General features: G+C 38.5%; 1 protein-coding gene across 10 annotated transcripts in view; it reads right to left on the reverse strand.

Moving 5' to 3' along the window:
• Positions 1-13,549, reverse strand: part of huwe1 (HECT, UBA and WWE domain containing E3 ubiquitin protein ligase 1) — a 50,012-nt gene extending 36,463 nt beyond the window's left edge. For 7 of the 10 annotated variants that reach the window (XM_013910692.1, XM_013910689.1, XM_013910690.1 and 4 more), the window contains exons 1-19: positions 13,490-13,549; positions 11,535-11,604; positions 8,344-8,393; positions 8,039-8,108; positions 6,576-6,674; positions 5,850-6,056; positions 5,560-5,712; positions 5,407-5,469; positions 5,172-5,249; positions 5,007-5,054; positions 4,750-4,918; positions 4,555-4,655; positions 4,172-4,322; positions 3,936-4,063; positions 3,711-3,851; positions 3,509-3,614; positions 580-687; positions 398-499; positions 154-234 (exon numbers count right to left, since the gene is read on the reverse strand). In XM_013910692.1, coding sequence (XP_013766146.1) covers positions 154-234; positions 398-499; positions 580-687; positions 3,509-3,614; positions 3,711-3,851; positions 3,936-4,063; positions 4,172-4,322; positions 4,555-4,655; positions 4,750-4,918; positions 5,007-5,054; positions 5,172-5,249; positions 5,407-5,469; positions 5,560-5,712; positions 5,850-6,056; positions 6,576-6,674; positions 8,039-8,083 — 1,780 coding nt within the window. In that variant the 5' untranslated portion in view covers positions 8,084-8,108; positions 8,344-8,393; positions 11,535-11,604; positions 13,490-13,549. Of the gene's footprint in view, positions 1-153; positions 235-397; positions 500-579; positions 688-3,508; positions 3,615-3,710; positions 3,852-3,935; positions 4,064-4,171; positions 4,323-4,554; positions 4,656-4,749; positions 4,919-5,006; positions 5,055-5,171; positions 5,250-5,406; positions 5,470-5,559; positions 5,713-5,849; positions 6,057-6,575; positions 6,675-8,038; positions 8,109-8,343; positions 8,394-9,380; positions 9,399-9,554; positions 9,635-9,762; positions 9,884-11,534; positions 11,605-13,489 lie in introns of those variants that run through there. The other 3 variants (XM_013910686.1, XM_013910687.1, XM_013910688.1) reach the window with 3 other exon arrangements.
• Between the last annotated feature and the right edge of the window lie 100 nt (positions 13,550-13,649).

Below are 13,649 nucleotides of genomic sequence, written 5' to 3' on the forward strand. Positions count from 1 at the left end.
ATTATTCCTCAAAAATACAACTTGCCTAATAATTCTGCACTCCCTGTATTGCAACACTGATGAAGCAGAAAGTTTAATATGAGAAAAATGTTGCATTTCTGAAGTCAGAAGAGGAAGACTCCGTAAAGTGAAAGAGTGTAACTGTGTACTCACCTAGGAGGAACAGTGAGGGGCCGTAATATTCTGCATTACTGATGATGTGCTTGAGTGAGGTAGGCAAGGACCCATCCATTACTTGGAGTTAAAAAAAAAAAAGAAGAAGAAAAAAGAAAAAGAAAAAAAAAAGTGGGTTCACAATACAATACAGATGTACAGCAACATATGTAAACAAGATTAGTACAAGATGTATGATCTCAAGTTCATCGGTACAACAAAGAAGTGGATTCCAATGACTCACCATGGCGGATGCCATCAGAAAAGGCAGGGTCCTGGATGGCTTTCTTCAAGAAATTTAGCATCGACTTCAACAGAGCTGCCCTCTGGGGGATACACTGCATACCTAAAGAGATGAGAATCATAGAAACTGAAGAACGCAGGAGTGATAAAATTCATATATTCATTTGTCTGCGATGTGCGTACCTGCACGAGGTGTGTTAGTAGTGCTGCTCTGTGCTCGGTGGTCTCCCTCAGCTCTGGAACTAGAAGATGTTGATGGTCGAGGGCTGCTTTCCATAGCAACTTCTGACACTGTGAGAATTCACAATGTTTCCATATAAACAACAGGGGAATATTTTATATAACCCTAACAAACAGACTACTGCTTATAAAATCTGGCCACGACCAACCAAGGACTTGATTAGGAAAACCATAGCTTTAAGTTAGGCATGATCCCCTCTCTGAATACAGTATTCACTTTAATGTAATGTCATCACATAAGCAGGGGCAAAACAGGACTAAAAGCTCTTTGACAAAGAATTTAAAAAAAAAAGAAAAAAAAAAAGGTATAAAGCATCATCATTATTGTTATACATGAGTATTATAGTGTAAAAATAAATATGTACAACTGTATTTAAAAGTTCTAGAAGTTAAGTTTTAGAAATATTTCAATTTTCCCTACTAGGGAGGCCTTTCTAGTAATTGGCATTTGGTGAAATGGCCCTTTATTGATTCAGTGTTTTGGAGGAGCTACTAGAATTGGTTTGCATGTTTTAATGCTAAAAGCACTATACTTTTTTGTACCACATAGTGCAACAGAACATCACTCAGTGCATAGTACATTAGTCTTAATGGGTGTCACTTGTGTCACTGATGCGCATACAGTCATCTAGCAACAAAGGCAGCAGGGCATATAAACAATAGGGCTGCCACAAACAATTATTTTGATAGTCGACTAGTCACCGATTATTTTTGCGATTAGTCGACTAATCAGATCATGCATCCATTGGACGTGCAACGTACAGCTTATTGCACCAGCAGCATCTGCTCTTATATAACTATTATTAGCTTACAGCTTTAAGTGTTTAAGATATGTGCTAACTAAATATAAGACAAGATGATAGTTTGTTAAATTTTAATGAAATGTGCAGAATGTTTCAGTGGAGTTTAATAAACTCAGCCGTCTGCTCCTTGGTATCTAAAATATAACGGGACACCGGAGTATATTCTCCAGCATCTCACACTTCTGATAATCAGCTGTCTGCTTGACGTTTATTCAGCTGTGTAAAAACTATAACTTTAATCTCAGCCAAACCGATTTACTCAGGAACAAATAAAATACTGAAAAAAGCCAAACAATAACATTTTTAAGTTATCTAAGTGACTTACATCATGTTTAACCTGAGCAGCGAAAGACAACGGTGGGTTTGAAAACGATTTGCCGGCAGTCTGGTGTTCTCACCGGCTCTAGTGAGCCTTGAACCCCGGCTAGCTATCGAGCTGGTGGGTAATAGACGTCCCTGGCAGCTCTTTTTTGCTTCTCATCCGTATACACTCTGCATCTTTCACGTGATTCAGTTTATTTTGAAAAGTCTCCACAGGATCTTGAGCTTTATTGCGAAAGGTTTATGTGGAACAAGCGGACACGCGGTGGTTTTACCTTCGTTGTTGCTAACGACAACGCATAAAAACAAACGCTTGTCTGTCTGTAGTGTGGTTATATTAAATATAAGAGAAAGAAGAAATTAATATAGCCACTACAGTGACCATCAAAATAATGAAAAAACATTGCCGTAAACAGTTTATTTTGCGACACCAAGAAACAAACGATAGCGTAAAATGAAACGATAGACGTTTTTATATCGTCATCCGATATATATCGTTATATCGAACAGCCCTACAACAAAGCCATATCTTGATGCACGCGCAATCATCCAGGTAAGGAAAACCCAAAAAATTTGATTCTGTTCATCTGGATCAAGAAGTCAAGACTTCTGAAGATGTCACTTGGATGAATGATGAAACATTTCTCCCACTGAAAACGCTACATCCAGATGAAAAGAATCAACTTTTTGGCAAAGAAGTCATATGTCCTTGTTCACCTGCCATGTTTGATCAAACACATTCACATAGTGCTTGATTATTTTGGAACACGTGATTTTCCTCTGATGCCAACTAAAATTCAAAAATACCAACATTCTCTCTGTAAAGGAGTTACCCCAATACGTTTAGAAGATCTGTCAGCGCCGCATTCATCCAACAACCCTCTTTTCAAATGAGAAGTGTTCTACTCAAAGACTGGAAAGGCCGGTGAAGCACTAAGAACTCACTGTTGAGTTTATCAACAAAAATTCTCAAGTCAGCAGCAGCATTCAATCAATAACAGGTTTAAAGTTGCCCTAAATCTGGTCCACAAAGATTCCCCTCATTATACAACCTGCACCAGCCTGAATGTTTGACACCATCCAAGGAGTCACAGAATTTGGTGACAACAAATTCTTACCATACCATCCGCATGCCTGAGCAATCTAGATTCCATCCAGGGTATGTGTTTTCAGTAAATAAAAGCTAGCACCATCTACAGCATGAAAGAAGGTTCTAGGTTCACACCTTCCTGGAGCCATCATGCACATAGCCTGCATGCTCTCCCTGTGCCAGGGTGGGTTTGCTCCGTTTGTTTAGAGACATCCATGTGAGGTCAAATCAATTTTAAATTGGATGTAGAGGTGAGACCAACAAAGCGCTATGATTTTGTGGAATAAATCTATCAATGCATGTGTCGTGTCAAGCATTTTTAGTGGTCAGTATAAATAGAAAAGCACTATGTAAATACCAGTCCATTGAGATCATTTTAACCACCACCCTGACGTTAAACATTAAAGAGGACATGAAACACTATACATATAGTGGCTAATATACACCATTGAGCCCTGCTCTCAAAATGTGACACAGATATAACACTGTCTGTGAAGCTGAATTTAAGAAATAAGTGCTTTTAGTTAAAAGTTTTAAAAAACCTTTTAGAGCAATCTTCTGTTAGTATGGAACATAACGTCATGTGGTTGGTTGGTTGTTTTCTAATCAAGTTTTTGGTATATTATTGAAGTTCAAAACATTCCATATCTTCACTTACTCTCCATGTCTGTGTCCATGTCCTCAGACTCTACTGCTGCACTAGGCCTCTGGATCTTTGGCTTGATGACAAAAGGGCACTCTTTTCTCGACAGGTCCACCTCATGCTATTTTAAGAAATTGATAGAGAGAGGAATGAGCAAATGCAGAGGACTGAGTGACTGTATCCAAAAGTGGCTAGGTCAGGAATATGCCTAACAAACCTCTAGTCTGCAGATGAAAATGGAAAGGCCGCTGTGGGACTGAAAGGCAGCCATGTCAAGGTTGGTGATGAGGTCCACAACCCGCACTGCTCTTGTTACAAAGGTGATCTGGTCCTGCTCGTCACCCAAGAACTTGATCACCTATGAAGTACAAGATAATCATTGATATATTTCTTAAAGACAACATTATGAATGGCTACGATGTACTATAGGGCCTGTATGTACCTTAAGGAGGGCTTCCATCATTCCACAGGACACAAGGGCCTCCCCTCCAGCATCATAGCTAGCCAAATGGTAAAGGAATGAAAAGAGTGCTGTTGCAAACTGGTGTGGGTAAGGTTCCATCAGAGGATCTAGAAAGCAAAGGGGGGCGGGGGGGTTAAAAGCTCTGATTTTATTTACCAAATTTCTTGCACATCACCCATTAAAAATTTGGGTCATAATTTCTGCTATGTTCTCACCAATCATTGCTTGTATGCAATTGCGAACCAACACGGGCAAGAAGCCATGGTATGAGGCAGTGCCGGTGCAGTCGATGATGTTGGAAAGCTTGGGCGTCCTCTCCAGATGGACAATTGAAGTTAAAGTGCGCAAAGAGGCCGCCTTGATATCCTGAAGAACAAAATCCAATACAGCACTTCAGAGAAAAGACAATGAAAAAGGACAGATATTGTGCAGACCTAAGAATAAAGAAGGCACTGAAAGTAATCATCTTCTCACACATTCACAAAACACATCAAAAGACATTTTATTAATACAATGAAAGTACATTTAGTGTAATGACAGTGATCGAGCTTGAAGGGGGAAAAAAAAAAGGGGGGGGCAAAAAAAATTACTTTCTTACCACAAGCTGTTTGTCTGTAATCTGCAAGACATCCACCAGCTCCTCTATCAAGCCATTATACAGAATACTGTTGGCTGACTCTTGGAGTGCATTTGAATACACTGGTGGGGAGAGGCAAAGAAAGAGAGAAAAGGTTAGAACATAAAACTAGGACCAAAATCATGTCACTTTCTTGGGAAAAAGCTTTCTGCTCACCCAGTATAGAAATAGCATGCAGTCGGGCTTGTACAGCCTGCAACCTCTTCTTGTGATTTGAGAAACCATGGGCTAGTCGAATATGAGTAAACAGTAGGGTCTGTTTGTCTTTTGGGATGTTGTACATCATTGTCAGTGACTCCATGATTTCTGATGGGCTCTCTGAAATCTATGAGACAAAACAAGCTATGTATTAGGTCAAGAAGCCAAGATGTGGCTTTTAAGCTGTTAATGATGCAATTCTAATTTGACTGTACCTTGTCAAGCTGCTCGATGTGAATATAATGTAGTGTGTTACTACTTGTCTGCGGAGGGAATATGACATTTGGAAATGATTGGGACACAGTCAGGTGGTCAACAGAATATTCCAAATATTATTCAGTTTTTACTTTGGTTGCTTTAGTAAATGTTGATGCCTATACCTTTCTCTCTACTTTGACCTCAGGGCCCGGTTCAGCGTAAAACTCAAAGTGAAGTGTGGTGGCACTGGGAGGATACTTCTGCAGTGGGAATATGCACATAATTTATAAGTAGGCGTAATTTAATAGTTTTTGACAGCATCTATTTAGAAACATAAAACTTTCTGGCCAACAGTAATATGTAGATTATAGTTATGAAACATCATTCACTCACAAAAAAAAGAAAAAAAAATCTTACCGTCATAGGCAGATCCCTGCAACATTCAGCCAGACCAAAGCCATTCTCCTTCCCACCCCAACTCTGCAGAAAAGAAAAGAACAAAGAGACTAAACAATTCAACTCCACTTCTTGAGGGACAGCTAGAATCACAATGACAAATGTTCACCAGACCTCAGCCAAGTGCTGCAGACGGGCCAGGAGAGGAGTCCTTTTTTCAGATCCCAGTCTTGTGATGTAGTTGGATCGCTTACTGAACACATAGAGTAGGTTCAGCACAGACAGGACCACCTGCATGTCACATGATGCTAACAAGGTGGTCAGGTGCTGTAAAGGGGGTGGATGGTAGATAAAACAAGAAATATTTAAGTTTGTGAACTTCATTTTCTCTGATATATCCACAGCACAAAAAATAAACAAATATGTATCAGTAGTACTGAAGAGATGAATTGGTTGAACCATACCTCTATGGAGCTGTAAAGGTGCCTAGAGAAGCTGTACTCAATAAGCAAAGCTGTGAAGTTGAGCACTGCCAAAAGCAAGGCTTTGAGCTGTCCATTCTCTGGACGGTCACACACCAGCAGCCATGACATATTCTCTACTGTCTGGCCTGCATCACACAGAATACCATCAAAGCGGTCCAACAGATCCACCCAATGGTAAAGCTCACACTGTTGAAAGAGATAAAAAACAAAAAACAAATTTCAAACAAATATTACATATCATTGATTTAATTTAATGTCTAAAAAAAGTTTTAGATTTTGTATTCTACTCTCAAATTAGTAGTACTTCTGGCCATTAGGATTCTGTAATGACAGCAAGTCAGACCAATGGCAAGTGCCAGTGACATTCATACATAATTATTTTTATATTTGCTTGTAGCTCATAAGTTTTCATAAATTTAATAAAGTCAAAGTCAATTTATTTCTCATTCCCCACTCCCTTTTGCATTCTGTTAATCTGTATTATTACTACACTTGCTAAGACATATAATTTCATTTCAGGGAGATGTTTCTAGTAGTGTGGTGCGGAAATGATGTCATGAACTTGTGTCAACAGGTATTGTGAAATTTCTCAAATATATTTGATGATATTCCACACAATTCTAGAGTGATGGGAACCTTGTTATAAGAGTTTGTGTTTTATAAAAGACTGAAGGAGTAGCTTCTCCTTCAGCCTAATCTTCTTACCTTGCCAATATTCCAGGTCTTGATATGCTGCAGTTCAACCAATAGCTGCTCATCGTTGCATGCCTTGAGCTTCTCTATAAGTATCCTGCAGTCAGCAGGCTGTTGGTGCAGAAGGTTTAGGAAAATATTTGGTCAAGCACAGTTCCTGGATCCTTAGGAGTCTTCTCAAAACACAATATAGCACCCTAAACAGATGATCTATGCTGATAGACAGTGAAAATCTCCATTTACACTGAACTAACAACTCTGGGCAAACACAATAACCCACAATACTTTCACTCAAGTTGTTTAAATATGAGAAGGAAGAGAAAAGAAAAAGATCAATTAACAAGTCAAAAAGCAAGTCAAAGTCAAACTGAGCATAATCTAATGAACTGGGCTTAAAATTGTACATAGAAATACTATGTGTGTATTTGAGCTACTTTAAGCTGGTAATCACACTCTTTGAGAAACAAAGTGAGCCTGACATTAGCAATGCTAGCACCACAGCATTCTTTAATGCCAGTACCCTTGTGCAAAATGTGGTTGAATGCCATTTTATTCTGAAACAGTTTAGATACAGGCATTTATTTTCTAAAACAAAGTACTGCTAGAATTCTCTGCTTTAGCAGGGCCGTGACTTGTTTTACTTTCCACCTAGCTTGTTTACAACTTCCCTTCAAAAAAGTGAGGGGTGCTGCAGTCTGCCTAGTGGTGGAAGACTGTTCAACATCTTTGAACCAACAGTTAAAAAGCATAGTGAATTACTTGGTTTAACTGACCAATACTTCCATTTCTGAATAGCACAATCCTACAAGACGTGTCCTGTCCTGTCACTGTTTACTTATCACGGCAATCAGCTGAGCAGGCATTATCATCAAGGTAAACAACAGTATGGCTGTTAAATGTATTAAGTCTTCAGCTCTAACCCCTTACCATTCTTAAAAACTCCAACATTAAAATATTTCAGTTCAATTTAACCAAATTCAGTTCAGAGAGTTCAAGATCCTTCTAAGATAAATACCAGAATTTTTCCTGTAGAAATGTTTGGTGCTCAAAACAGTTACAGCCAGACCCACAGTAATTAATAGAATTGGAATAAAGTTATTTCTGTATCCAGTTTTGTTAACTGGGGTTTCATTAAACAAGGATAACAGCCATTCCTGCTTATCAAAACATTACAGATAAGAAAATTCCCAGATTTTTACTAGAGAAGTTATCCGAGTTGTCAACTGTATCGTACACATCATGCTTGCAGTCATAGACCCCCCCGCGCATTTTTGGACATGACACACTGTAAATTTCTTACAATATAAAAATAAAAAGCATCTTCAACAAGTTCTTTTAGGCCCTGCTCCCATTATGAACTCTTATCACAATTGGCTAGAGAAAAGTCATCCTAAATATCCCAACTACATGCAATTTAGGCAGCAGTGAGGTTAGGAGCTATGAAAGAAAACGCAGCCAGCATCAAATATACTCACAGCTTCCGTAGGTGTTTTCTTTAACTTGCTTCTGTCGACCTTCATTGTCAATAATCTCTATTTGCTGCTCCTGTTGAGAAATGTTAATGTAACCCATAAAGCAACATCTAATAATGAATTTCAGTGTGCTGTGATGCAGATATTCTTCTATAGCACTTGGGTAAATATACATTTGGACTTTACATATCTAAATACTCCCAGCCAAACAGTTATTCAGATATTGAAATATTAACATTAAAATGTCTTAAAAAAAACAAAACAAACAAAAAAAAAAACTAAAAAAAACAAATAAGATACATACTTACAAAAAAAAATTTGGCAATGCCCACTTAAGGGCATGTTCCAGTTGCTCTATCTGTAAAATCAAAACCTTACATCAAAACAGTGTTCCATATGTTATTTTAAAAAAATGCTCCAGGTAAATATGTAAATTATTTGGATAATATCCAGTACATAATATAACACAAAAAAGTACCTGCTGGCTATATATCGAGGTAAATTCGTACATTATGTACTTGAAATACACATAACAAAATACAGACAGTCGACTACAAATCTCAACATTTGGCAGGGCACTCAATGAATAAGCAAAGGTAGATGATATGGCGATAATCCTCGAAATTCTGTTACAGCAAAATATGATTGATCACCACCAGTGGTTAAAAAGGTGATGAAAACATTGACATTTTCTCAGGCTCTCTAAAAGTCTGATGATCACATAGCAAACCGGGCAGAGCATTAGCTGACGGCTAGCGAGCAATGTACGACACAAAGTTAATCAAATTATATTGGGTCCCATTTATTGGCCTAAAACATTAGCCCGACGTTTCATCACTTTCAAATTCAGGGGAGATTTAAGCCAAACAGTGCGCCTCTCTGTTTGCTTTTCCATAAACTCAAACGACTCGAAGCTTACAGGTTAAAGTTATAGCTACCTAGCTAACAAGCTAGCGTCGGTAATAGCTTTACGTTATTTACCTAACGTTAACAAGTTCCTATTCAAAGCCCACTCTGCAGTTATAGGTCATAAACGTGATGCGTTTTGTTTGTAATCAGGTAGCAACACGTCTAAGAAAACGAGAACCCCTGTAAAACTCAACGTAGCGACAGAATCGATCGGCAACGTTTGCTGCGGAGATGTTAACCCCTGACCAGCTAACACCGAGCTACCGGTACCGTTAGCAAACGATCTTCCTCTGAAATTCTAAGTCACCAAACGTTTTTTAAAAAGTCAGCCAAGTCATAATCAAGTCATGCGTGTCATCAGCGATAACCATTCACAATGTAACTAAACAAAATTCAAACCGCTAGGACCATTTGTGGCACAGCTGTCAAACCAGACCTTACAGATTCACCATCCTGTCCTGACCTGACTCTTGACTAATTTAGGTCGGGGCTGCACAGGCCGCAAAAAGGAGCCCGCACTCCCTAGTTCTGTGCTGGCCCTACTCCAGTTAAGATGAATCTGTAAACAACTCGGTGACTAGCGACAAAGAGAGGAATGTGTGCAAAATACCTGGAAACACTAACGTGACTTTTTTTTTCTTAGGCTCGGAGTTCCTGGCTCTAAAGCTACAGTCGTTGCACGCGCTAGCTAGCGAGCTTAGCTACCGTTAGTTGAGCAGTGAGCAGAAACGCAGAACAACTCGCTGAATCATTGTCGGACTGGTCTAACGTGACACTGCGAGTTTTGTTTTTAGTTTGCAGAAGGGAAAATTGACTACCGAATCAATTAAGAAGTTTGTTCGTCCGTCCGGAGTATTACAGTATCCCCGCCTGTTTCCATAGCACATAGGCACTAGCTCTTGGCACAGTCATGATGAGTGTGGGTAGTGTGCAAAAAGTGAATAACGCTACGGCTGGGAATGAGAAGCCACTGCTGTCTGTATCGATGCAGTGCGTATTTATAACGGGGCAATGGGCCCTCTGTGGGATGCACCACCAAAACATCTTATCATATTAAGTCGACACAGTTCTTCAAGTTATTTTCATGAAAGCATACCAGGCACACCAGCGTAAGCGCCGACATATTCATACGAACTTACATGTGCATCAAAATATTGTGCTAGCCACCGTGAACACTTAGAAAAACACAAGCACATTGCATCAAAACAACTTTAGGTATTTGATCCATGAATATTTACAAAATAAATAAATCAGAATTTTTAAAAGCCTGTTTACAAAACCTGGACAAGTCAGGAGTATACACTTTATTTCAGCTAAATAAGCTTAGAGGTTGCTAATTGTCTAGTTCATTGATATTTTTTAAGATTACTCACTGTTGCATTATGTGTGTAAGACTTCTCTGATGAAGTAAGCAAGTACTTAATTCAAACCTTTAAGAGCTAACATACTGATGTTAGAACACCGACCTTGCTCAGTTACTCAGTGCTACATTATAGCTTATATGATTTAAGTGTAGTTTTCTCCATATGCCTAATTCAACAAAATTCAGTGTCATTAAAAAAAAAGAAGAAGAAAGGGGGGGAAAAGGGAAGCATTGTTTTCTTTTGGCACTATATTTGTTTACCAAATTAATCTGAATTATTCATGCATTATTTATTGATAGGCAAATTCAAATTACACAAAATGAGTGGGGACTAAATTAAACCCCTGCCACATCTAGGCATTATCTTAAGGGATGTTTTTGTTTTAAATATTTTATTGCAATATCAGTGGATATTTTACTGACATTGGTTGTATATTGGTGATTATTTAAAATAGTATTTACAGGGTTTTTTTAAATTATAAATATGGATGTCTGCCAATATTGATTACAGCACGGACATAAAACCAAAAAGTTTCCAAAAGCTCCACACACCCTGTGAGAGGTTATGGTTTTTCCCTAAATTAATATTTGGGTATGATGAGCAGCACAAACACTGTCACTGAGCCCAGTTGTTCAGAGCTGAACAATGGCTGAAAAATAGAAATCACAGTAAATCTCACCAAGACCATCTGGTTAGACAGATATAACCACATGGAACCAGAAAAGAAGGTCACATTTTCTTATTTAGGAATTTCAATAACTTCTGCTAGTTTGAGTTGTGGAAAAATATTTCAAATACACCAAAGTGTTTACTGTCAGAAATACCATGCTCCTCTTCTTCTTATTGCAAACTAGAATGTGCCAAAACTCTGCCAATGGCTATAGGGGGTGTTTTGTTTTTGACATTTAGTGCTTTTTGTGCCATATGAAGACAAAGAAATCATTATTTTTTAAAAAAATACTGAACTGTTTTTATGTCGTTCAGCCCTTCAAACTACCAAAGCATTTAGCCCGTGGAAATCTCCTCTAACACAACAGATAAACATCAACCACTGCCATCTCTGAATACCATCTTATTTGCCAATAGGCGATGCAAAAATCGACTGATACAGATATTAAGTTGTTACATCAATTTATCCCTGCAGGTATATTCTTCATGTATAGTGTGCATTACCAGCTCAGTTCAGTCAAAGCAGAAAAAAAGAAAGGGGGGGAGGCAGTACTCACCAGAATCTGATCTGGTTCAGTGGTTCCACCTTTCTCATCCTTGATTTACTACGCTGTTTCTTTACACAATCTGAAAACATATGACAAACAATAAAATTAGTTTTGAATGAAGAAAAAAAAATGGAACTGCTTGGACACTTGAAACACCATCTCTATTTCTCCAAACGTCCGTCATGTCAGTGTTTCAGGAAGAATTCCATTAAAACTGAAAGATTTTCTACTTTGTAAAATTAAATATAGTTAAACACTTATTTCTGTTTCACTGTACCTCCAGTTTCCTAACTTTGGGGCCTTAACAGTTTCCTTTTAGACACAGGTTTCAGGATGTATGTGGTTTTGCACATGTGAATGACATTTCTAACTTATCTGTATCTTCCTTAAGTCATTATTTTTAAACAAACTGAATTCTTTGATATCTTGTTACTAATTGGACAGTGTGCATAACTGCTATGGGAGTTATTTTTTCTGTAAACATGGACAACAATCAACAGATCCTTACTGTTTAAAATTTTCTCAAGTTCAACTTATTTGTCTGCCATTAAACTACACTGTTCAGCACAGACTTGCTGTTGATGTGCATGCCTTATTAATGCCAACCAAACAGAACTTTATTTATGAAAAATCCATGAGAGAGAGTAGTAGTCCGCATAAAACAATTTCCATTTCGGCAATCTCTCTCATTAAATCATAAGGTACTTTAATATCACAACCTCCAATATCACAAGTACATTAAAATATTTGCAGAAAAACTTGTCACATCTCCACTTTCAAACTGTTTTATACTTTAATAAGCTGATCACCTTTAATGAGCGAGCTGAGGCCTGGCATTAATGAATTATCCCGGCAATAGTTTGATTCAATAATAAAGAATACAAAAACCCATGAGGCACTCAGGGGAGATTTAAGCCAATGACGGAGAAGTGGTCTACTTCTTTGTCATACCATCACAATTAACAGCGATTAAGAGTATGATGAGATGGTGAAGGGAATCTGACAGGTAACAAATATTCACATTTCAGCAGCTCGGTATGTTTTCACCAAGTGGTTTCACCGCTTGATCTCAAGATTTGTATATGTAAATGAGACAGTGAGACTCACCGGCATCACATTTATAAATAAAGGATAAATAAAATTTGCAAATGTAGCCGAGTGCAATATTTTCTTTGACGAAATCATGCTGATTCTACCGATGAACGCACATTTAATCTAAAACCAACCTGCAGCATTTATAGCTGCTGACATTATGGAATGTTGAAGTCATCATCCGAAACACAAAGTGAAGTAAAGGCTATTATTACTCCCAAGTTAACTGAGTTAGCTCCAAGTTGAAAGCGTGTTCATTCAGCTCCTATCCCATTGTTTCTAAGTGTTGTTTAAGTAGCTTGCTACGCAGTTAAAGATCAGTCAGTAGTGGCGCTAACGTAGACAAAGTTAACAGCAAGTCATCTGATGTTAGCTAGGTTTACTAGCACTTTTGGCTAACATTTGCTACTTCGGCTTTAATTCAGCTTTGACGGCTAACGTTAGCACATCACGAAAAGTCAATCTGCAACACACACTTTGACTCAAGTTGTCTTCATTCCCGCCAAGAGAACAAGCCGCAACAGAGGGAGAAAACTGGCTTTGAATTACTTGCACAGAGGTGCAAATACCCACACACAGTGAACATGACTCTGCGTGTTAAGTGTGCGGCTTCTGTGTTAGAGGGTTTCGCGCGAGCTAATCGGCTAGCCGTTAGGGCTCCGAGTCCGCACAATGCTCTATCCATGGGATCACGGCTAAATTAAAAATGGCGGTTTACACTGCAAAAGACGCATACATTACCATTAAAAATACACTATTTTGGTGGCTCGGATCCCGTGACGAGAAGCAATCAGCAATTTACGGACGATAGACGTCCATCACCGCTTTGCTAAACCCTGTGTCAACACTTTAGAATAAGTCTTTCTGCCTACCTCGAATGCGTGTTACATTTGCTTCTCCATCTTGCACTAACGAGTGGTATGGCAGTTTAGTTCTCGCGAGAATACCTGCTGTTGCGTTTACACAGGGCACTCCCTTGTAATTGCTATTAAAAAACCACACAAAACAAAAACAAATGCTAAGGCATTTCAG

This window comes from Pundamilia nyererei, unplaced genomic scaffold (assembly GCF_000239375.1).
Source record: "Pundamilia nyererei isolate P.nyererei 1_Seehausen unplaced genomic scaffold, PunNye1.0 scaffold00047, whole genome shotgun sequence".
In the NCBI taxonomy this organism is placed as follows: Eukaryota; Metazoa; Chordata; class Actinopteri; order Cichliformes; family Cichlidae; genus Pundamilia; species Pundamilia nyererei.